This window comes from Schistocerca piceifrons, chromosome 3 (genome assembly GCF_021461385.2).
Source record: "Schistocerca piceifrons isolate TAMUIC-IGC-003096 chromosome 3, iqSchPice1.1, whole genome shotgun sequence".
NCBI classification, from domain to species: domain Eukaryota; kingdom Metazoa; phylum Arthropoda; class Insecta; order Orthoptera; family Acrididae; genus Schistocerca; species Schistocerca piceifrons.
This window is the reverse complement of record NC_060140.1, coordinates 341,540,602-341,565,321: the sequence shown is the minus strand read 5'-3', so window position 1 is coordinate 341,565,321 and position 24,720 is coordinate 341,540,602. Positions and strand designations below refer to the sequence as shown.

Here is a 24,720-nt window from a genome sequence, read left to right as displayed (position 1 = left end):
TAGTCATTGCATCATTCATGACGTGCTTAAGTTTCACAAAGTGGTTGCAAGATGGGTGCCACAGCAGGTCATTTCAGAACTGAAAGTGTGACCTGCTGACATTTGTGAAGTACTTTTCCATCACTTTGAAGCAGAAAGTTATGGCTTCTTCACGAGAATTGTTACAATACCACAAACCTGACACAAAGAGAGTAAGCAAGCATTCCTCATTACCAAAAACCCAAGAAGCTTCGGATGCAGCCATCTGGAGGGAAAATTTTGGTGACGTTCTTTTGGGACTGAATGAAGCATTGTCTTGGAACACTACACAACTAGGAGAAACACCACAACCAGTGTATTGTATTCCAATATGTTAAAAACCTGCAATAAGATCAAAGTGAAAGAAATTTCTGATAACAAATGTCATTCTTCAGCATGGCAGTGTTTGTACTCGTACAGCCAATGCAACTCTTGCGACCATCGATGACTTACACGTTGATACTCCGCCACATCCACCATACTCACCAGATCTTGCACTGAGTGGTTACCACATGTTGGATCACTCAGAGAGGCAATGGGAAGAAATAAATTTTGTTCCGATGAAGACTTGTAGTAAAAGTGCACATGATGGAGAAACCTGTGCACTTTCTACGTGCTGGAGCAATTGTGTTGAACGACAGGAAAATCATGTCGAAAAATGATACACTTGTGTTCCACCTTTGTTCAGTAAAAGAAATTGTAAAAAATATTTTAAAGTTTTCGTTTGACTCCCCCTGATATTTTTAGACACATGTTTAGAAAATGTTTGCTCATAATGTTTGTGGATATTAACACACTATACTTTAAACTCTCAAATGACCTGCATGTGGCCAAAAATTGCCAAGTTATTCATAATTGCTTATCAACTGAGATTGCCTATCTCATTGCCATATTATATTTTTCTGTTCTTTACATCAACCTTAGAAAAATAATTATTGTCCATTGTGGACAAATTAGAACACTGCAACTGTTGAATTTGGAAGAAATTTATAATGAATTAGCTGCAGCCAGTTGCTTTTTTAGGCATTTATTTTTCCATGATTGCATTTCAGGGTGCCTGGTATGTTTACATTTATTTATACATTGTGAATATTGTTTCTTTATAAAGTCAGTGCAGAATTTCAACAGAAGTTTTTAAGACAGCTATTGTAAAATGTTACAATTAAAGAAACAAGTTTCATAATGTGGAAATAGTAAACATCTGATGTTGTTGTTGTTGTGGTCTTCAGTCCTGAGACTGGTTTGATGCAGCTCTCCATGCTACTCTATCCTGAGCAAGCTTTTTCATCTCCCAGTACCTACTGCAACCTACATCCTTCTGAATCTGCTTAGTGTATTCATCTCTTGGTCTCCCTCTACGATTTTTACCCTCCACGCTGCCCTCCAATACTAAATTGGTGATCCCTTGATGCCTCAGAACATGTCCTACCAACCGATCCCTTCTTCTGGTCAAGTTGTGCCACAAACTTCTCTTCTCCCCAATCCTATTCAATACTTCCTCATTAGTTATGTGATCTACCCATCTAATCTTCAGCATTCTTCTGTAGCACCACATTTCGAAAGCTTCTATTCTCTTCTTGTCCAAACTATTTATCGTCCATGTTTCACTTCCATACATGGCTACACTCCATACGAATACTTTCAGAAATGACTTCCTGACACTTAAATCAATACTGGATGTTAACAAATTTCTCTTCTTCAGAAACGCTTTCCTTGCCATTGCCAGCCTACATTTTATATCCTCTCTACTTCGACCATCATCAGTTATTTGGCTCCCCAAATAGCAAAACTCCTTTACTACTTTAAGTGCCTCATTTCCTAATCTAATTCCCTCAGCATCACCCGACTTAATTAGACTACATTCCATTATCCTTGTTTTGCTTTTGTTGATGTTCATCTTATATCCTCCTTTCAAGACACTGTCCATTCCATTCAACTGCTCTTCCAAGTCCTTTGCTGTCTCTGACAGAATTACAATGTCATCGGCGAACCTCAAAGTTTTTATTTCTTCTCCATGAATTTTAATACCTACTCCGAATTTTTCTTTTGTTTCCTTTACTGCTTGCTCAATATACAGATTGAACAACATCGGGGAGAGGCTACAACCCTGTCTCACTCCCTTCCCAACCACTGCTTCCCTTTCATGTCCCTCGACTCTTATAACTGCCATCTGTTTTCTGTACAAATTGTAAATAGCCTTTCGCTCCCTGTATTTTACCCCTGCCACCTTTAGAATTTGAAAGAGAGTATTCCAGTAAACATTGTCAAAAGCTTTCTCTAAGTCTACAAATGCTAGAAACGTAGGTTTGCCTTTCCTTAATCTTTCTTCTAAGATAAGTCGTAAGGTCAGTATTGCCTCACGTGTTCCAGTGTTTCTACGGAATCCAAACTGATCTTCCCCGAGGTTGGCTTCTACTAGTTTTTCCATTCGTCTGTAAAGAATTTGTGTTAGTATTTTGCAGCTGTGACTTATTAAACTGATAGTTCGGTAATTTTCACATCTTTCAACACCTGCTTTCTTTGGGATTGGAATTATTATATTCTTCTTGAAGTCTGAGGGTATTTCGCCTGTTTCATACATCTTGCTCACCAGATGGTAGAGTTTTGTCGTGACTGGCTCTCCCACGGCCGTCAGTAGTTCCAATGGAATATTGTCTACTCCGGGGGCCTTGTTTCGACTCAGGTCCTTCAGTGCTCTGTCAAACTCTTCACACAGTATCATATCTCCCATTTCATCCTCATCTACATCCTCTTCCATTTCCATAATATTGTCCTCAAGTACATCGCCCTTGTTTAGACCCTCTATATACTCCTTCCACCTTTCTGCTTTCCCTTCTTTGCTTAGAACTGGGTTTCCATCTGAGCTCTTGATATTCATACAAGTCGTTCTCTTATCTCCAAAGGTCTCTTTAATTTTCCTGTAGGCGGAATCTATCTTACCCCTAGTGAGATAGGCCTCTACATCCTTACATTTGTCCTCTAGCCATCCCTGCTTAGCCATTTTGCACTTCCTGTCGATCTCATTTTTGAGACGTTTGTATTCCTTTTTGCCTGTTTCACTTACTGCATTTTTATATTTTCTCCTTTCATCAATTAAATTCAATATTTCTTCTGTTACCCAAGGATTTCTACTAGCCCTCGTCTTTTTACCTACTTGATCCTCTGCTGCCTTCACTACTTCATCCCTCAAAGCTACCCATTCTTCTTCTACTGTATTTATTTCCCCCATTCCTGTCAATTGCTCCCTTATGCTCTCCCTGAATCTCTGTACAACCTCTGGTTCTTTTAGTTTATCCAGGTCCCATCTCCTTAAATTCCCACCTTTTTGCAGTTTCTTCAGTTTTAATCTACAGGTCATAACCAATAGATTGTGGTCAGAGTCCACATCTGCCCCTGGAAATGTCTTACAATTTAAAACCTGGTTCCTAAATCTCTGTCTTACCATTATATAATCTATCCGATACCTTTTAGTATCTCCAGGGTTCTTCCATAAACAGACCAGCACTGCCACTGCCATTGCTACGAACACTCCTCTGAAGTCTCCTCTGACAAAAAAACCAAAAGGGAAGTGCAAATCACAGAAGACAGATTGTAAACAGTCAGACCATCCAATTCCCATTCTGTCTGACAGTTCTAATGATTCCACTTCGGAGACAGTGGATTACAAAGTCTGTCTGTGGCAACCCTTTAACCCCTTAACACAGTGTGGAGAGATCCCAAGTTTTGCGTGCCACCTTTGTGTTTTATACGTGGTGCTGTAGACAACATTGCTGTGACGTATTTAAACTACTTTGTCTATTTAGGTATCAAAATTGATTGCCTTCATATGCTTTTTGCTTATTTAGCATTTTGATTGTATTTTGATATTTCAAAAAATTACTGTTTTCGTCATGAAGTTCTTCCTGGTGTTAGAGATGGCCCTATTCAGAAAAGGAAGGAAATAAATGAATGCGAAATACTTTCAAGGGTTTCTGACTATGATTATTCAGATGTTCCCACTGAGAATGAAGATCTCGATGACTGTGTGAATGAATGTTTTTATGATTCTGGGGAGGGTTCCAATAAAACAATGGCATCTTAAGACCTGAAAGACATGGAAGGTGATAGTGCTTTCAATTGATTTCAGCAATAATGATAAAGGTGATTCTGTTCTTGAGAATAATTCGTTTTGTAATAAAGTTAGCCCTCTCGAGACGGCACTCCTCTTCTCTGTAGCACTTGCCTACCAGCAATTGCAGCTGAAGTTCATGTGAATCAAAGACTCACTAAATGCTGTTGATAGCTAACACTATAAGAAGCAGGAGAATCTGAGAGTCTCAAAGGTCTTATAGAACAACATGAGTGAGACTCAGGTGCCATCTCAAATGTGTTAAGTAAACTTCCAGCCCATACAGATCTCCACCTCGGCATGGGGACAGGTTGAAAGAGAAATCTTGCAGATAATATGACTCCCATGCTATAGTGGAAAATCAATGGGTTCAGGATACGTTTGGAGGAACTGAAACTCCTAGTGCAGAAAGTCTTCTGTGCTTGTGTTTACAAGAAACACCCCTATGCTATAGGGCTGTACCCACCACTGTGAGGATCACATAACAGGGGGAAGGGCCAAAAGTGGGGCAGGGAGTGGGAAACTGTATTATAAATAACACACACCACTCCTCTGCTCTGTCCATGATTACTGACCTACCAGCAGTTGAAGCTGAAATTCATGTGGACCAAAGACTCACTACATGCTGTCTATAGCTAACACCACAAGAAGCAGGAGAATCTGAGACTCTCACAGATCTCATAGAACAACACCCATGATCATTTCTACAACTGGGACATTTCAGTGCCCGTAATGTATATGGGGCTCAAATCTACTTGTCCTAGGGGTTGGGTATTAGGGACCCTCATGTCTTGGGTGCTGTGGATCTTCAACATGAGCCAGTCCATTTATTTCAACACTGGGTCATCCTCAGCCATATACCCGGCAAGCATCAGGATTTACCCATATTTTCTGCTCGGTGCAGTTGGCAGTAAAATCGGATGCCTTTAGGGAACATTGGAACCATTTGGAACGGCACCTCATCAGTAATTGTTTTCTGCTTCACTGAGTCAAGATGAAAAACGATGTAAATGATGATGACTGAAAAACTGGTCGCTCTGGAATTGTACGAGTGATAACTTTTGCATCTCTAATGAACTGAGTGCGCTTTCAGCAGAAGAATTTGACAAATGGTTCAATATTGACAGAAATTTGGCTGGCAAAGAAGGGTTGACTGACAATGTGAAGTTAAGAAGTAGTTTCAACCTCCACCACCAGAAACTGAGAGTGATGAAGAAGAAGCACCTGAAGCTCACACCCTATGGGGGTGAGTCTTCAGAAGCCTTAAATATGTATTTAAAAATAAAAATAAAAATAAAAAAATAAAAAAAACCAGCTCAATTTGAGAAACTTAGTAGCATTTCTGTAATGTTCCAAAGGACTCAAAAGAAAATTTCAGTGAAACCTTGAGTGGTTGGTATTAGTTGGATGTATTCCATGCCCTCAAGAATGTCAGTTATCTGTGCTATTTCTAAAGATAATGATTCCAATTAAACTGTGCCAAAATGTAGGTATCAAATTTTATTAGATACTTTGTTCTTGATTTTTCAAACCAGTGTTTAATAAGTAACAGGTACTTATTTTTGCACATTAAAACCATAAGTTTTACTTGTAGGATTATCCATTTTATTTCTTAAACAGGAAGTTTTTAAAAATGGCCTAGATAATCGGGCATACTAGATAATCCGGCATTGACAAATCCCCAAGCTTGCTGGATTATCGAGGTCCTACTATATATCTCTTTCTGCTCTCCAGCTCTCACATATTCTGCTCAGTGGAAATTTACTGTTGACTTTCATTCAAGTGACCAGTACCCCCTCTGGATCCATCTGCCAAGTGGAACAGTCTGCAAAAGAATGCTCCCAAGATGGACGGTCAGCAAAACAAATTGGACACTGTTCAGCCAGGTGGTTGGTTTTGAACACCAAGGCAGCTTCTAGGAATTGGAGAACCACATAACAAGTGTCATCCACCGTGACACTGTCATATCCACCTCAAAGTCCTCAGGTGATCTTAGAAGGTAGCCTGTGTCGTGCTAGACTGCTGAGTGCTTCCCAGTGAGCCCAGTCAGGCATATAACTCTGCTTCAGTTTAAATGCTGACCAACAGCAAGAAACCTTGCAGGCTCTTGAGTAGTGAGAGCCAAAGCATGATGCACAACTAGGAGAGCAGGGAAATGTCATGGAAAGTGTTCCTGGGGTATCCAGTGCTCCACTTGTTCTGTGAAAGTGTGGGTACCCATCATGAGGAGTTTTGGTAAATTCAGTCATGTTGAAGCAGGGGTGTCTCCAAACATCGCATGGGCACATCACCCAAACTATACAGAGCATTTTGCATTGGCTACTGCCACTACCAGCCAGGATCCACCATTCTGCAGCTACTTTGTGGCCTTACAGAGGGTTGAGTTGGACTTAAGATCTAACAATTCTGAGTCATACCACTGTCCTTTTTCTGTATGGGAGATGGATTGACGACATGTGAAGCTCATGAGTACTGCACCTGGTCATGATCAAATCCAATACAGTGTGCTTCAAAACTTGTGAACTGAATCAAAGGATATCCAACTAAAGTGTAAGTAAAATTCCTTGTTAGTTGACACTTAATGCATCAGAGCTGGTTTCCTGCAATCGGAGCATTCAGTGTCATGCCTGAACTCTTCACAATAAGTGGTCATTTCACTTCCATTGCTTGGCTAGTGTTGTGTATGAAACATGAGTATTTGTTGTCATCATTGTGTGTGTGTGTGTGTGTGTGTGTGTGTGTGTGTGTGTGTGTGTTTGTTTTTGGTGTGGTAGACCCAAACACACAAGAAAGAAAGCTGGACAATGAATTGCATTTAAAGGACAATTGCGACAACTTGTGTGCAATGTGCAAGAACTCAGTGAAAGTGAAATGGAAGATGGGGGACTGCTGTTACCACTTTCCAGAGTAGTCTTGTGATCTGCAGCCATGTTTAAGGTTAGTGAAATGAACATAATTTGTATTGGTAAAGAAAAATACAGGAAGGAAGGAGGGAAGCAACACAGAACCCATTTGTCTTCATATGCAGTACAAGAATAGAAGTATTCAGAAATATATAACAAATCTGGATCATTTCATACAAGACGCAATTCGGCATCACCTATACAGTTATTATCATCACAGAGGTTTGCCTGCATTAGATAAGCTGCATACAGCATTGCATGAGGCCAAAAATTTTGAAGGCAGCAAATCGTCTTTGTGATTGGTTCTGCACAGTCTCTGTTTTAAATACAAAAATATCTCAGGCCGTAAAATGTTGATGGAATGAACAAATATAACCACATGGCCATGCAGAATTCTTTCTGAAGTAAAAGACATTAATTTCGTGGACATTATTTCTATTGACAAAATATGGGTTAATGCTGGTCATACTGTTATGAGAGGTTAGACTGGTAGCAAAAGAGAAGGTATGGCACTCCCTGCTGGCAGAGGTGGTAGAATTATCCTTTTGCATGCTGGTACCTACCATGGCTTTAATCCCAGCTGACACCTGCTTTTCAAATCAAAGGAAATGTCGGAGTACCCTGCAGAAATGAATTGTGAAACTTTTTAAATTTTGAAAATACTTTGTTACCAAGAGTAGAAACTTCTTGGGTAATTATTCTCAACAACGTTTTGTACCATTCAGTTTTAAAGGATAAGGCTCCAACCCTGTCCTCTCGAAAGGATTATTCACTGGTTCTGACAACATGAAGTTATTGTGGATGATACACTAAAAAATAGGATTATTAGAACCCATGTTATTTCATACACCACAATTCCTGACATTGTTACCAGTGAGATAAAAATGGACATAGTCATAACACTGTACCACCTTATCACTTCCACTTTTTCAATGCAATTGAACTTATCTCCCCCCCCCCCCCCCCCTCCCTGCCGCCTCTATCTCTCTACCTCTTATATGCAGGTGAACAGATACGTTGCTCGCAAAAATAAATAGTTTACTCATTGTTGTGCAGCCTCTGTTTCATCTTTTGAAAGGCGTGCCTCACGCCATTTCACTACCCTCTCCCCGCCCCATGCGTCCTTCCATACCCCCTCCCGACCTTCACCTGCGCAGGCAACTGCCCTCAATAATCAACAGTCAACAGTCAATCTCACTGCGGCCATGGATGTGAGCATTTGGATGTCTGTGATAGTGTGTGTGAGTGTTAATATGTGTACTTTTGTTAGAGGAAGGGCAAGAGCTCTAAACCAAGTGTTAATACTGTATCAAAATTTTTCTATGCACCACACACCAGTCAGCTTTAGGTAAGTGGAAGCCTTCCCTTTACTTTACATACTATTCCAGCCAGGAATTTTCATTGTTGGTGTTTTATTGAACTGCTATACAATAGAATGACTTTTAATGGTGTTGCACTCCTACTTTGAACTTTATTAAAATACTTCGTTTTTAAGACATTTGATATGCTCTAGAAGGATATTGAATTCATATGTGTGTTTCTGACTGTCCCCTTTTTGTACATATTTTCAACCCTTAAAGTATTTCTAGTGTTGTTTTCGTCTTAATATTATAACAGTCCTTTGAATTATCTTTTTGAGAAAAGAGAAATATTATCACTGATAATGTTTGTTATGGAATATAAGTGTTGTGAGATAGTTATCTACAGATATCAGTTGTCATCCATATTTTTGTCATATTGCACATAAATTGTGGTTCTACACTTCCTGTTTGATATCAAAAATAAATTTATCATCAAATTATTATAGTGTTTTGTTTGCTAGGCAGTTGTTATTTGTAATTATCTTATCTCTGGTGCAAATGCCATAAAACAGATGTTACACATTTTGTCTTTGTTGAGAAAATTGTATAAGAATATATTAAGGTTTTATGTCATATAACAGTGACTCCAGCTATGCTGCCACAGTTGGCAATGTTGGCCCCTGACTGGTGCAACTATTTTGGGAGCCGTGAGGCCCTGGAAGACCTGGTGATACATCTGTCATTACGCTGTGAGAAAGGAGGCACACAGATACTTAAACTGTTATTGGATGCTGCCTCACCAGAAGTGAAACCTGAGAACATAGAGCAAAGTAGAACAGTGCAAAAATGTAGCAGGGACCTTTTAGGTAAATAAATCAAAACAAGATTATCTTTGTGCGCTCTCTCTCTCTCTCTCTCTCTCTCTCTCTCTTTCTCTCTTTGTACCAGTTAACACAGAAAAATCTCAACTTTTTGATCTTTTGTCCCATCATCACAATCTTCTGCAGTTGTAATATATTTTATGAGCATAAGAAATACTACTACTCAATTACAAAAAATAAGAAAAGGAATCCTTATCTGATGGATGGATTTGTTCTGTGTGTTTCAGAGTTACTATTGCGTGAGATAGACATACAGCTACGAAGCACGGAGCCGGGTAACTGCACTATTGAATTGTTGGAGTCTCTCAGGAAAGATTTGTCAATGATTAAACCATTACTTCTTAGTAGAGACATGCTTCGTATGCAGACTGCTGTGAGGCTTTTAGGTAATAATCGTATTAACTTTGTTAGTTATTGCTGTGCTTAGGTCATTGAGGCAATGATTGATTGTTAATGCCTGTGTAAAGGAGTGTGCTGATAGGTCTTTGGTTTCATAAAGAAAGTGACAAATATGAAAAAAAATAAATAAATAAGAAAAGGTTATATGCTTAAGGTATAGTTTTGAAATACAGATTAAACATTACAGAATGGCTAATTGTAATGTCACATTAGTGTTACTGTGTATCATAATCTATGTGTAACTCTCTGCAGCCAAATATATGGTGTGTTGCATAGAGCACATAGTGTACCAGAATGATTTGCCCCTCTCTCTCTGTTCCTATTTCGTTGGTTAATGGTTTACAGAGTAAGTGTTGGTACCCTCCACATGAGCCTGAATTTTTCCTGATTTTATCTTAGTTTTCATTATGTGAATTGTACATAGTGGGAAGTAGTGTGTTTCTTGATTAGTTTCAGACTGTAGGAGCTGGAATTTTGATGGTAAGACACTCTGTTATGCTATGCCTCTTTTACTGTCTCCCTATGGTGTTTCTAGAGCATTTGCGAGATGCTCTCAAGCTGACTAAACAAATCCATGACAAATCACCCACTACTTTGTATCATCTTCTCCCTTTTAATTCGCCTATTACATGAAAAGTACCCTAGTTTGAGCAGATAAAGCAAACTGGAAACTAAAAATATAATGTTGTACCTGTTTGAATAAATATCAGTGCCATTCATCTATAAAACTTCATATGCAGTCACTAGTGCCATCTGAAGGTCAATATACTAGCCTTACTGTGTTGTCACTGTATAAACAGTACAACTGAGAGAGTTGCTGTGTTCAGTTGTGAAGGACATATACTAATGGCAGACCTGAGTAGGTGGAAGCTAGATGAGTCTTTCGAACACTGTTAAGTTGTATAAAATTTGTGCGCTGGAAAATGAAGATGCAATTGAAGTGAAGCTGGGCCTTTTTCATGCATCTTATGTGATACCATAATACAAAAATACTGTGGAGTATTAACAGAAATATTGTGTGTCCTAGACAATTTGAAATTCAGAGTACATCATGGCTGCTATATCTCACTGCATTTTTGCAGATCATTAATGGAGAGTAACAGAGACAGTGTATTGGACAGTGGAGAAGAAAAGGAGGACATGAAAGGTCCAACAGTTCTGAAATATTATATCCAGCATCTGAAGGAACTACCAGTCAGATGAATATGCGCTTTCTTCCCCAAAGTATTATGAACAAATTTGCTCTGGAGAATTGATGATCAAATGTTGGAACATATTTATGAGGATTATTATAACCACAGTTACAATTCGTACAAGAAACAAATGATCCCTGATAACTGCATTAATTCGAAGTCCAACTTAAAGGTAATTCGAGATTTTGTTACAAGTAAAAGGCAAACCTCATATCCATTCAGGAGAAACAAAAGATCTGAACTGAAGGATTTAAAAGAATTTGTAAGAGTGCTCTTTGGCTGCATTAGATACGGTAGATCAGTAATCCATTATTGACACATTTGAGCTTGGGTTCTGTAAGCTACGAGAGCAGTTGCTCTGGACAGTATTAATGCATTTTGTCTGTGTCTTCAAAGAAGAGTATATCATTTTGCCCAAGTTTATCACTGTGGTCATAGCTTACAAAGGGATTGAGAAAGACAATGTTATTATGCTGACAGTAGAAATGTTAGTGCTAAACATGAGTATGTTCATTAATGTTGAAAACGTAAGTAAGAAATGTGTATAAAGTAGTAACCAGAGCCAAATTTTTCTGAAATTTCCTGTTCTTCCGTACATGACCTAGGGGAGAGAAACCAACACCTGGAGTGGTGCAGTTTGTTCACATGTCCACACACAGATATACAATAGATGTGGTTTTGTTCAATGCTGGCAGATTACAAAGAAATTAGCAGCAATGTGTCCACAGAACATTGCTGTTGGAGCTAGTAAAATTATAAAAACAGCTAGAGTACAAAAATGCTTTTTACACTTGATATTTTTATGAACATGTTGGTAAGTGGGGGCTCTTATTATGTGATTCTTGATAAGGACAGAAAAAGAATGTTTTTCATTGAGGATGTTATGTTATATTGTCTTCAAAGACAACTAAAAATTTCCAATCTTGAGATGTGTGTATATTTGACGGTACAAACTCTGCGGGAGAATTCTTGTTGATTATGTACAATTGCAAACTGATGAATTACAGGTCTTGTCACAGAATAAATATTTCATCATCTGACTTTGCTCTCTTATCTAAAGACCACTTTTTGTATGAAGATCCAGAGCTGTGTTAACATATGCAGGCTAAGATTTGGTACTGAAGCAGACATTCCTGTTGCTTCATCTGATAATGAAATCGCCATGACTAGTGCAGTTCAGATACAACAGAAATGATATGGCATGTTTATATGTTACCATTGTCAACTGACCAGACTTACAGTCTGCTGAGTTTTAATCACTTAATTGAAACTCCACATTAGAACTTTAGTTATGAACAAGGGAAGAACATGATGACACAGAAACTTTTATTTTGAAAAATGTGACTCTGCAAGTTCTGCATGTGTTAATATATATTGTTTTAAGCAAATGTGTAGCTTTTTGCCAAATAGTACCTCATATATGACTCATGAATCTAACAAAAATAGAACAAATATGAAACTTTATGATTAGGTACTGAAGTAGATGCAGTGTTGACTGGCCACTGTGTCATCCTCTGTCATACGGCGGTATTGGGGGGAGGGGGTCAGCACAGTGGTGCACTTTTGGCAGTTGTCAGCATTTAGACCCTGCAGACCTCTGAAACAGGTAGCTCCACAATTGGCATCATGAGGTTGAGTGCATTCTAGTCCAGTCCTCCCACCAAGGAAAAATCCTTGACAGTACCAGGTATCAAACACGCCCTCCACATGGCACCCATCTACACTGACCATTCAGCCTGTGAACCTGCTGGACACAAGTGTCTACTAAGTGGTACAGTTTCTCTAGTGACTTGTGCCTCTCTAGTCTTTTCGATGATTGGTTGTACTCAAAATAAGAGTTTTAAGGATAAATTACCTTGATCGTTGGTGAAACAAACATATCTTCATATTATAAAGTCATTTTTATTTGGTTTTAACTGTTCAAGCTGAGGCACTTACCTTTTTAGTAAGAGCCCAAGGCTCTAATTATGTTCAGGAATTGATTGAATGTGAGTTTTGTTAGAAACCCTGTTTGTGAAAGAACTGCACTTTCGTAGGAGTCTTCAAATGTCTCTGACTGGTATCTACCTTCTCCACATATAGGTTTAAGTAGCCTTTCCACTTTTGAATGACTCCAAGTACATGCTTCTAGGTACTTTGATGTTGTGAATTGCTTCAGTAACTGACTGCTGATTGTGTAGTCTAACAGTGTCCTTTCTTTTTGTTTATTTCAGCACATTATATTACATTTATTTGTAATGAAGGTCAGCTACTAGTCTATTTATCTGTGAGTCTTCCTGCTGATTCTGGCTAGAGTGATCAGAGATGAGCGGCCATGTGTGCACGAGTTGTGCTTGCTTGTGTGAATGTGTGTGTGTTTTCTGAAGAAAGCTTTGGCTGAACACTCAAAGTAACAATATATCCTTTTCAGTATATTGTTGATCTTCCAACGTGGACTTTCCACTGTTTGACTTTTCCTGCTGCTTTTGTTTCTTAACACATCTTATCATGTTCCCTGTTGCTATAAAGTTTCTTTATTCAACTGCATGCCTGTTCAGACATTTCTTAAGCACTTGATTTGTATCCTGATTATCTGAAACTTGGATGCTGGCAGTACACCACTAATTCTGAAACTTACAAATGGTTTGAAAGATAAATTCAGTATCCATTTATTTGTACAGTTTGTGACTAGCTGTTAATGAGATTTGGTCTAATTTGATAATTAACCAGTAATAATAGTGTATTTTATACCAACACATGTCTTGATAAATGGATGCATGTTGATCTGAAAATCCATATTTACCAAAGTTTTAAAAACAAAATCATTAGTTGCACTCTTTTCTGGTCATCTGTTTTTCATTCATAGCAGCCTTGCTCAGAATAAAGTAAGATTATGATTTTTAAATGTCCCAATAGTCTTTCCTCTATACCATTACCTTTGTTGATATTCAGTGGACTGAAAGTGTGATATGATTAAGATTTATCGAAAACACACAGAAGATGACACTACATGATAAAATGCATGATTCATTTCACCAGTGAAAGGAATTATATAAAAGAGTTTTTATGGTCAGATTCTGCTGTCAGACATGAACCAAGGAACTCTTCAGTCAGTTCTGTCCAGAGTGCAGTCCTTATGTAAGTAAAACAATATATAAATTGTATCAAAAGAAAATTCAGTCAAGAAATGTAATAAATTATGAGACAGAATTGCAGGTCAGTACCTACCATCAGGAGTTGAAATGTGTACTGCTGTTAATATACACACATAAAAATAAAAGTGACACACTTCCTAGCTTTCAAAACTGATATTCGTCCCTCAGGGGGAAGAGACCAGGTAGTTGGAGAAGGTTTAAAAAAAAGGACTAGCCACACAGATCACAGGACGAGAGGGACCCACTTATATTGAGGGCAAGGGTAGGAAACAATATGTTATATGTAATAATAGGACATGTGCTGTAAGATACTGAATAAGGACCATAAGTGAAACATGTTTTCTGGCTGGCTGCAGTCCACAAAGGTTTCATGATGTTATGTAGACAAAGGCCAACCGTTACATTTTGTTTATTGACAGGATTGCTGTACTTGCTGTGTAAAGTGTAACACTGCAAGCTGCATATTTTGTTTGTAGCATATACAAAGAACCCCCCCCCCATTAACCATGGACCTTGCCGTTGGTGGGGAGGCTTGCATGCCTCAGCGATACAGATAGCCGTACCGTAGGTGCAACCACAATGGAGGGATATCGGTTGAGAGGCCAGACAAATGTGTTGTTCCTGAAGAGGGGCAGTAGCCTTTTCAGTAGTTGCAGGGACAACAGTCTGGATGATTGACTAATCTGGCCTTGTAAGATTAATCAAAACGGCCTTGCAGTGCTGGTACTGTGAATGGCTGAAAGCAAGGGGAAACTACAGCCATAATTTTTTCCGAGGGCATGCAGCTTTACTGTATGGTTAAATGATTATGACATCCTCTTGGGTAAAATATTCCAGAGGTAAAATAGTCCCCCATTCGGATGTCCGGGCGGGGACTACTCAGGAGAACGTTGTTATCAGGAGAAGGAAAACTGGTGTTCTACGGATCGGAGCATGGAATGTCAGATCCCTTAATCGGGCAGGTAGGTTAGAAAATTTAAAAAAGAAAATGCATAGGTTGGAGTTAGATATAGTGGGAATTAGTGAAGTTCGGTGGCAGGACGAACAAGACTTCTAGTCAGGTGAATACAGGGCTATAAATACAAAATAAAATAGGGGTAATGCCAGAGTAGGTTTAATAATGAATAAAGAAATAGTAGCGCAGGTCAGCTACTACAAACAGCATAGTGAATCCGTTTTTGTAGCCAAGATAGAGACGAAGCTCACATCTACCACAGTAGTACAAGTTTATATGCCAACTAGCTCCACAGATGGCGAAGAGATTGAAGAAATGTATGATGGGATAAAAGAAATTATTCAGACAGTGAAGGGAGATGAAAATTTAATAGTCGTGGGGGACTGGAATTCAATAGTAGGAAAAGGAAGAGAAGGAAAAGTAGTAGCTGAATATGGACTGGGGATATGGAATGAAAGAGGAAGCTGCCTAGTAGAATTTTGTTCAAAGCATAACTTAATCATAGCTAACACTTGGTTTAAGAATCACAAAAGAAGGTTGTATATGCGGAAGAGACCTGGAGACACTGGACTGTTTCAGGTAGATTATATAATGGCAAGACAGAGATTTAGGAACCAGATTTTAAATTGTAAGACATTTCCAGGGGCAGATGTGGACTCTGATCACAATCTATTGGTTATGAACTGTAGATTAAAACTAAAGAAACTGCAAAAGGTGGGAATTCAAGATGGGACCTGGTAAACTGAAGGGACCAGAGGTTGGAGAGATTTTCAGAGAGAGCATTAGGGAACGATTGGCAGGAACAGGGAAAAGAAATACAGTAGAAGAAGAATGGGTAGCTCTGAGAGATGAAATAGTGAAGACAGCAGAGGATCAAGTTGGTAAAAAGATGAGTGCTAGTAGAAATCCTTGAGTAAAAGAAGAGATATTGAATTTAATTGATAAAAGGAGAAAATACAAAAATACAGTAAATGAAGCAGGTGAAAAGGGATACAAACATCTCAAAAATGAGATTGACAGGAAGTGCAAAATAGCTAAGCAGGAATGGCTAGAGGACTAATGAAAGGATATAGAGGCATATACCACTGGGGGTAAGATAGATACTGCCTACAGGGAAGTTAAAGAGACCTTTGGAGAAAAGAGAAACATTTGTATGAAATCAAGAGCTCAGATGAAAAACGAGTTCTAAGCAAAAAAGGGAAAGCAGAAAGGTGGAAGGAGTATATAGGGGGGTCTATAAAAGGGCGATGTAGTTGAGGGCAATATTATGGAAATGGAAGAGGTTGTAGATGAAGATGGAATGGGAGATATGATACTGCTTGAAGTTTTTGACAGAGTACTTAAAGACCTAGGTCGAAACAAGGCCCCAGGAGTAGAAAACATTCCATTAGAACTACTGATAGCCTTGGGAGAACCAGCCCTGACAACTCTACCATCTGGTGAGCAAGACATATGAGACGGGTGAAATACCCTCAGACTTCAAGAAGAATATAATAATTCCAATCCCTAAGAAAGCAGGTGTTGACAGGGGTGAATATTACCGATCTATTAGCTTAATAAGTTACAGCTGCAAAATACTGACACAGACTCCTTACAGATGAATGGAAAAACTGGTAGAAGCTGACCTTGGGGAAGATCAGTTCGGATTCTGCAGAAATGTTAGATCACATGAGGCAATACTGACGCTACAACTTATCTTAGAAGACAGATTAAGGAAAGGCAAACCTTCATTTCTAGCATTTGTAGACTTGGAGAAAGCTTTTGACAGTGTTGACTGGAATACTCTCTTTCGAATTCTGAAGGTGGCAGGTGTCAAATACAGGGAGTGAAAGGCTATTTACAATTTGTACAGAAACCAGATGGCAGTTGTAAGTGTCGAGGGGCATGAAAAGGAAGCAGTGGTTGGGAAGGGAGTGAGACAGGGTTGTAGCCTATACCCGATGTTATTCAATCTGAATATTGAGCAAGCAGTAAAGGAAACAAAAGAAAAAATTGGAGTAGGAATTAAAATCCATGGTGAAGAAATAAAAATTGTGAAGTTTGCTGATGACATTGTAATTCTGTCAGAGACAGCAAAGGACCTGGAAGAGCAGTTGAAAGGAATGGACAGTGTCTTGAAAGGAGTATATAAGATGAACATCAATAAAAGCAAAATGAGGATAATGAATGTAGTCTAATTAAATCAGGCGATGCTGAGGGAATTAGATTAGGAAATGAGACACTTAAAGTAGTAGATGAAGTTTGCTATTTGGGGAGCAAAATAACTGATGGTGATGGTCGAGGTAAAGAGGATATAAAATGTAGAATGACAATGGCAAGAAAAGTGTTTCTGAAGAAGAGAAATTTGTTAACATCGAATATAGATTTAAGTGTCAGGAAGTATTTTCTAAATGTATTTGTATGGAATGTAGCCATGTATGGATGTGAAACATGGATAATAAATAGTTTCAACAAGAAGAGAATAGAAGCTTTCGAAATGTGGTGCTACAGAAGAATGCTGAAGATTAGATGGGTAGAACACGCAACCAATAAGGAGGTACTGAATAGAATTGGGGAGAAGTGGAATTTGTGGCACAACTTGAACTGAAGAAGGGATCCGTTGGTAGGACATGTTCTGAGGCATCACGGGATCACCAATTTGGTATTGGAGGGCAGTGTGGAGGGCAAAAATCATTAGAGGGAGACCAAGAGATGAATACACTAATCAGATTCAGAAGACTGTAGGGTGCAGTAGTTACTTGAAGATGAAGCAGCTTTCACAGGATAGAGTAGCATGGAGAGCTACATCAAATCAGTCTCTGGAATGACGACAACAACAAAGAACCATGGAAAATAAGAAATAGCATATACATTGCAATATGCTTCTAATTTTCTCAGTAATTAAATATAAATAAATATTCAGCATCTGAACTGAATAGTACATAAACCCCTAACAGCTTGGCAATGAACTTTCTGATACTGAGTGAAACAGTTAAAAAACTCAGTGAAGGAAAACAGTGTCCATAGTAGGCTGTACAGTTAAACGAGGTATGTGAGAAAAGTAATGAGACTAATTTTTAATCCACCAAAGTTGTTACTATTTTCAAACAACAACAACATTGTCCCGTGCAAAGTAGTTCCCCTCAACAGCTATACACCGGCAGAGTTGTCATTCCCAGTCTTGGTAGAAGCACTGATAGGGCGTTTGACATATCAGTCACATTCTTTTGTATGTACTCCATAGTTCCAAAATGACATCCTTTTAAGATATTTTTCAATTTCAGGAAAAGAAAGCAGTCACAAGGACTCAGATCAGGTGAAAAGGGGTGCTGTGGAACAACAGGAATGCCTTTTGAGCTCAAAAATTCCATGATGGAAGTGACTGTGTGACGTGGGGTATTGTCACAATTCAACATCCACTTGTCTGGAATGTCTGCTCTGACTGTGCTCACCATTTACTGAGCTCTTCAAGGATATCTTTGTAAAACACTTGGTTGACTGTTTGTCCTGGAGGAACAAATTCTTTATGCATGATATCCCTACTGTCAAAAAAAGCAAATCAGCGTTGTTTTGATCTTTGATTTACAAGGTTGGTCTTCAATGTGTTCTTGGCCTTCCAAAAAGGATTTGTATCAACAAAAAACTTGTGCTCTTGATCAGAAAAGTTCCCCTTAGTCCTGTTTCAACTTTAAAAGGTCACACTTTTGGATTCCCCAAGTTTAGGACAAAACTTGATGATATAATATTTTTCTAAATTCTGCAGATCCATTTTTGTAATATGCAGCAAAAATACAACTTTACTGATGGTGCTTTCAAAAATCACATGATGGCTACACCGAGCTACAACTCAGAGTGAGCATCTGGAAGGGATGAACACACCCTTCTGCATGAGTAGAACAACACGGCATTGCCAAATCACTTGGATTGTAGTCAGTCTTACTACTTTTCTCACATACCTTGTATCCTTTACTTATTGTGCAATTGGCCAGTATGGAACTAACAAGGGAAACTCCCCATTGCACCCTCCTCAAATTTAGTGGTAAGATGGCCAAATGAATAGCAGCACTGATGTAGCTCATTGAAAACTGAACACAGATCAAGTGTAAAAACAGGAAGAAGGTGTACTGAACAGTGAAAAAGAAGCAAAATAGAAAGAGTGAATGGCCGAAGCTCAAAAAAAGTGCAATATTGAGCATAAATGAACAGCCATAGCATCGTGGTGTTGTACAGTAAAGTGGGAAAGTCATGTTCAGAACTCCATCATGCACTTTATTTTTATTTTATTTTTTCCTCACAACATTATGAAATGTCCACCTGGTCATTGAAATGTGTGTTCTAGTTTCTGTAGCCGTTATACTACACATTGGTTATAGAATATGAGTCATATGGTAGGAATACATTACCGTTGCAGGTAAACGTGATGAGTAGTGGAGAGTGGGCGAGATACCACATAGGTGTCTCACAAAAATGAAAATAACAAATAAACGGCGTGAACTATGTTACAACAAAGGAATTCAAGGGTTAAAACTTCCAAAATGGAACACAAATTCAAAAATATTAAAATATATGTATGGACAGGGCACAGAGAAACTGTGTGGTTGTGAAACTGTTGCATGCATTCATTGCAGCTTATGTGACAAACTATTACCTTTTTATTTCCTTGCGAGTGACTCCTTTCACATTCATACGAACTCCTAAATCAGGCAAGGAGGCATATCTCACTTACCAGGCATACAAATTAGGTGTGTGGGTAAGAGATTCCTATCATATGACACACATGCTGTCACTAATGCCATGTGTGACTCACCAGACATGTTTTCTGGTGGAGGATTCAGTTGACCTGTTGCCTTTTCATCAAACGTTTGCAGTTTCCATTCGGAAGCCGCTTCCTTTCAGCTGCCTAGAGTTATTGTGCAGAATCAGCTGTCAATATAGGTCCTATTCTTAAACAACTCGCTGTTGCAAACAGACGTTGCACCACAACACAGACACAAATTTGAATACAGCAAGCAGTGGGTGGAGGGGGGAGTGGTGGCAGAGGGGGAGGTATTGGCATGTCTGTTTTATATTTTTTTCCCCCTCTTTTTAACTTTTTTCCCCACTGTTCATTACACCTTCCTGTTTTCATGCTTGATCTGTGTTCAATTTTTGATGGGCTGTCTAGTGGGCCCTCTTGCCACTAAATCTGAGGGGGATGAGTTGGGGAGTTTCCCTTGTAAGTAATTTTCAAGCACCTACAAGACATTGCCGAATATTACATTACATATATACACCGTGGAAAACCATTAAACATAACAGCAATTATATTTAAGTTCAGCAGAATCAGTCTTATTTATTTATACATAGGTATTATGCAATATGTTGTTTGTGATGAGGCAAACAGTCAAAAAGTCATTCCATAGGTGAACCCATTCATGAAATAATCCATCTACATTATAATCTAAGAAAAAAAAAAAATCGTCCTAGAACCATATAACTATGTCATATCGTGCGTGAACCACAATACTTCCACATACAGGCAGATTGTAGTGCAGTCGTTAGGCATTTGTTTTGTTTTGGTACATCAGTGGCACTTGTCTGTCTAGTAGGCTCTCAGAGACCAGTGTGGCCTGAGCTCCCAGTTGGTGCACATCAACAGCGCAGAAAGATCCGTATATACCTTCTTTTCTGTGTTTACTTCGTAGATTCTTACTTAAATTGTGTGTGAGATTTGTGTAGGAGGTGTAATTTCGAGTTTTAGTTACTGTAATCGTAAATTCAGGCAGATTGTAGCGCAGTCATTAGGCATTTGTACAGGTTAGTTCATACATTCTTTGCGTGTTTCCCTTGCGTTATCTAGGCATGGACTCGTGTTTCAGTAACGTTTGTTCAACATCGATTAGAATGGACAGGAACTGTGATTGCTGTGTTCGGATGAGGGCTGAGTTGGCATCCCTTCGCTCACAGCTGTAGGCGGTGCTGACTTCGGTCACGCAGCTTGAGGCTGTTGTCAATGGGCACCACTGTGGGGAGCCAGACTTGGGTATCACGGGGATGTCAATCTCGTCCCATCTGTCCCCAGATCGGTCTGCCGCTGTGGTTGCCCCGGTTGCTGGTTGATTGGGAGGTCGTTCCAAGGCGTGGCAGGCAGCGAAAGACGTCCCCGGAGGCTGATCAGAAAGCCTCCCCGGTGCATTTGACAAACAGGTTTCAGTTACTGTCTCTGGCTGAGCCAGATGCAGCTGCCTGCCCTGTTTCAGAGGATGATTCTCAGCCTTCAAGGTCCGGGCAATCACAGAGGGTGGGCTTATTGGTAGTTGTGAGCTCCAATGTTAGGCGCGTAATGGGTCCCCTTAGGGATATGGCGGCTAAGGAGGGGAAGAAATCCAGTGTGCATTCCGGGTGGAGTCATTCCTGATGTGGAAAGGGTCCTTCCGGATGCCATGAAGAGCGCAGGGTGCAGCCAGCTGCAGGCGGTGGCACATGTCGGCACTAATGACGTGTGCCGCTTTCGATCTGAGGAAATTCTCTCTGTATTCCAGCGGCTATCTGATTTGGTGAAGGCTGCCGGTCTTGCTTACAAGATGAAGGCACAGCTCACCATCTGCAGCATCGTTGACAGAACCGACTGCGGACCTTTGGTGCAGAGCCGGGTGGAGGGTCAGACGGTTTTGCGACCATGTTGGCTGCAGATTCCTTGACTTGCGCTATAGGGTGGTGGGGTTTCGGGTTCCGCTGAATGGGTCAGGAGTTCACTACACTCAGCTGGCGGCTACATGGGTAGCGGAGGCTGTGTGACGTGGACTGGGTGGTTTTTTAGGTTAGAAGGCCTCGGGAAAGTATGGGGTGGGCTGCAATCTCAAAGGGTGCATGGCAAATACAGGACGTGTTTGGATCAAGGAACAGTCGGAATTGTAGTTGTAAATTGTTGTAGTTGTGCTGGGAAAGTCCCTGAGCTTCAAGCGCTAATAGAAAGCACAGAAGCTGAAATCATTATAGGTGCAGAAAGCTGCCTAAATTCTGAAATAAGTTCTGCAAAAATTGTTACGAAGTCTCAGACGGTGTTCAGGAAAGATAGATTAGGCAGAATTGGTTGTGGAGTGTTTGTGTCTGTCAGTAGTGGTTTGTCTTGTAGTGAAGTCGAAGTAGATACTCAGTGCGAATTGGTATGGGTGGAGGTTATACTTAACAGCCGAACTAAGTTAGTAATTGACTCTTTCTACCGACCCCCAGACTCTGATGATATGGTTGCTGAACAGTTCAGAGAAAATTTGAGTCTCGTAACAAATAAATACCCCACTCATACGGTTATAGTTGGTGGGGGCTTCAACTTTCCCTCGATATGTTGGCAAAAATACTTGGTCAAAACCGGTGGTAGGCAGAAAACATCTTCCGAGATTGTCCTAAATGCTTTCTCCGAAAATAATTTCGAGCAGTTAGTCCACGAACCCACGCGAATTGTAAATGGTTGTGAAAACACACTTGACCTCTTAGCCACAAACAATCCAGAGCTAATAGAGAGCATCATGACTGATACAGGGATTAGTGATCACAAGATCGTTGTAGCTAGGCTCAATACCGTTTCTTCCAAATCCACCAGAAACAAATGCAAAATAATTTTATTTAAAAAAGCGCATAAAGTGTCACTAGAAGCCTTCCTAAGAGACAATCTCCTTTCCTTCCGAACTGACTATGCAAATGTAGACGAGATGTGGCTCAAATTCAAAGATATAGTAGCAACAGCAATTGAGAGATTCATACCTCATAAATTGGTAAGAGATGGAACTGATCCCCCATGGTACACAAAACAGGTCCGAACGCTGTTGCAGAGGCAACGGAAAAAGCATGCGAAGTTCAGAAGAACGCGAAATCTCAAAGATTGGCTAAAATTTAAAGACACGGGAAATTTGGCACGGACTTCAATGTGAGATGCCTTTAATAGGTTCCACAACGAAACATTGTCTCGAAATTTGGTAGAAAATCCAAAGAAATTCTGGTCGTATGTGAAGTACACAAGCGGCAAGACACAGTCAATACCTTCACTGCGCAGTAGATGTAGATGTAGATACGAACTGAGGCTGAAATCAGCTGTTCTAATTTCTAGCAAAGTTACATTCCAAGATGTACCAAGATGTACATTATCAGTAGTCATCTGTGTTAACTTTGAATCTATCTTTACTAGAAATTAGAATGGCTGCTTTCAGCCTCAGTCTGTATGTGGAAGTGTTGTAGTTCATGTGTAATATGATGTGATTAAATGGTTCTTGGAGGATGTCTTCTTCCATAGGTTATGACGTAGATGGATTATTTCACATAGGGCTCCACATATGGGATGACCTTTCAATTCTATGTCACATCATGTACTACAGGTTGCTTAATGCCTATGTATAAGTAACAATGACATGTTGAGTTGCAGACAGGCACAATATTGATATTCCAACATGCTTTCATTGTTTGATTATGCTTCTATGTAATTTAAGCTTAGTTGTTGTTGTGATTGTGTTTAATGGCTTTCTACATTGTGTGCATGTGTGTGTGTGTGTGTGTGTGTGTGTGTGTGTGTGTGTGTGTGTAATACTCAGCCACGTTGATGTATTCTTTTTTTGTAAATGCTCAAAAACAACTCGTGTCGAAATCGACCAACTGCGCAACGAATAAAGGATATTTTTGTACAGCCTACTACATTATTTTCTGTCATAAAATTTTAGGAGGCTGTGGACCCAAATATGAACAAAATTTTCAAGTTAAAAAATTACTGATATTACAAATTCCTCATTTAAGAGAAACTGAATATAGTTCTCTCTCCACTTGTCTAAATTAATATGAGATTTAGGAACAGTCTACATCTATTAAGAGGAACAAATCTGAAATAATCAAATTTACTTTAAAGAGAACAAAGTCCATAAATGTGCCCCTAGGCAATGTCTTTTTTTTTCTGTTTGCATTTGTGCATTTGCTTGACAGGTTGTACAGTACAAGGAAGGTACGAGGGTCACTCCAAAAGAAGTGCACACTATTTTTGTAAAAATACAGTTTTCATTCTGGATGTGTGAAAGTTTTACAGTGTGTAGATACATCCTTCCCACTTGTTTTCAGACTTAGTTCAACCTGTTCCCGTGAGTGGTGCCGTCACAGCATGTCTTCAAGATGGCTCCTACACTTGACGTTCGTCAGAAGCAATGTGCTGTCATAGAATTCCTCTGCTGTGAAAACGAGACAGTGGGAAACATCCACAAGAGGTTGAAAACGGTGTATGGAGATGCTGCTGTCGATCGCAGTACAGTTAGTCTGTGGGCAAGCAGGTTACATGATGAAAGCAGGCACAGCTATATTGAGGATTGTCCTCGCAGCAGCAGTCCTCGTACTGCACACGCTACAGACAATGTGCAGAGAGTTAACGAATTTGTGACTGCTGACAGACGCATCACAGTGAATGAATTGTCACACTACATTGGGATAGGGGAAGGAAGCGTTTGCAGAATACTGAAAGTGTTGGCGTTAAAAAAGGTTTGTGCCAGGTTGGGTTCCCAGGATGTTGTCAGTGGCTCACAAAGAAACAAGAAAAACGGTATGAAGCGAATTTTTGGAACAGTATGAGAATGGTGTAGATGAATTTCTTGGAAGAATTGTTACAGGTGATGAAACATGGCTCCACCAATTTTCACCAGAGACGAAGAGGCAATCAATGGAGTGGCATCATGCAAATTCACCCAAGAAAAAAAATTCAAAACTACACCTTCTGCTGGAAAAGTTATGGGTATGGTGTTTTTTGATTCCGAAGGACTCTTGCTTGTGGACATCATGCCAAATGGAATCACCATAAATTCTGATGCATATGTGACGACACTGAAGAAACTTCAAGCTTGACTG

At 39.6% G+C, this 24,720-nt stretch overlaps 1 protein-coding gene across 2 annotated transcripts in view; it reads left to right on the top strand.

The window, feature by feature from the left end:
- The window catches only part of LOC124789838 (integrator complex subunit 5), a 127,254-nt gene that overhangs the window by 64,334 nt on the left and 38,200 nt on the right, over window positions 1-24,720 (top strand). For both annotated transcript variants that reach the window (XM_047257334.1, XM_047257335.1), the window contains 2 exons: window positions 8,972-9,196; window positions 9,439-9,597. In XM_047257334.1, the coding sequence (XP_047113290.1) occupies window positions 8,972-9,196; window positions 9,439-9,597 (384 nt within the window). The remainder of the gene's footprint in view (window positions 1-8,971; window positions 9,197-9,438; window positions 9,598-24,720) is intronic.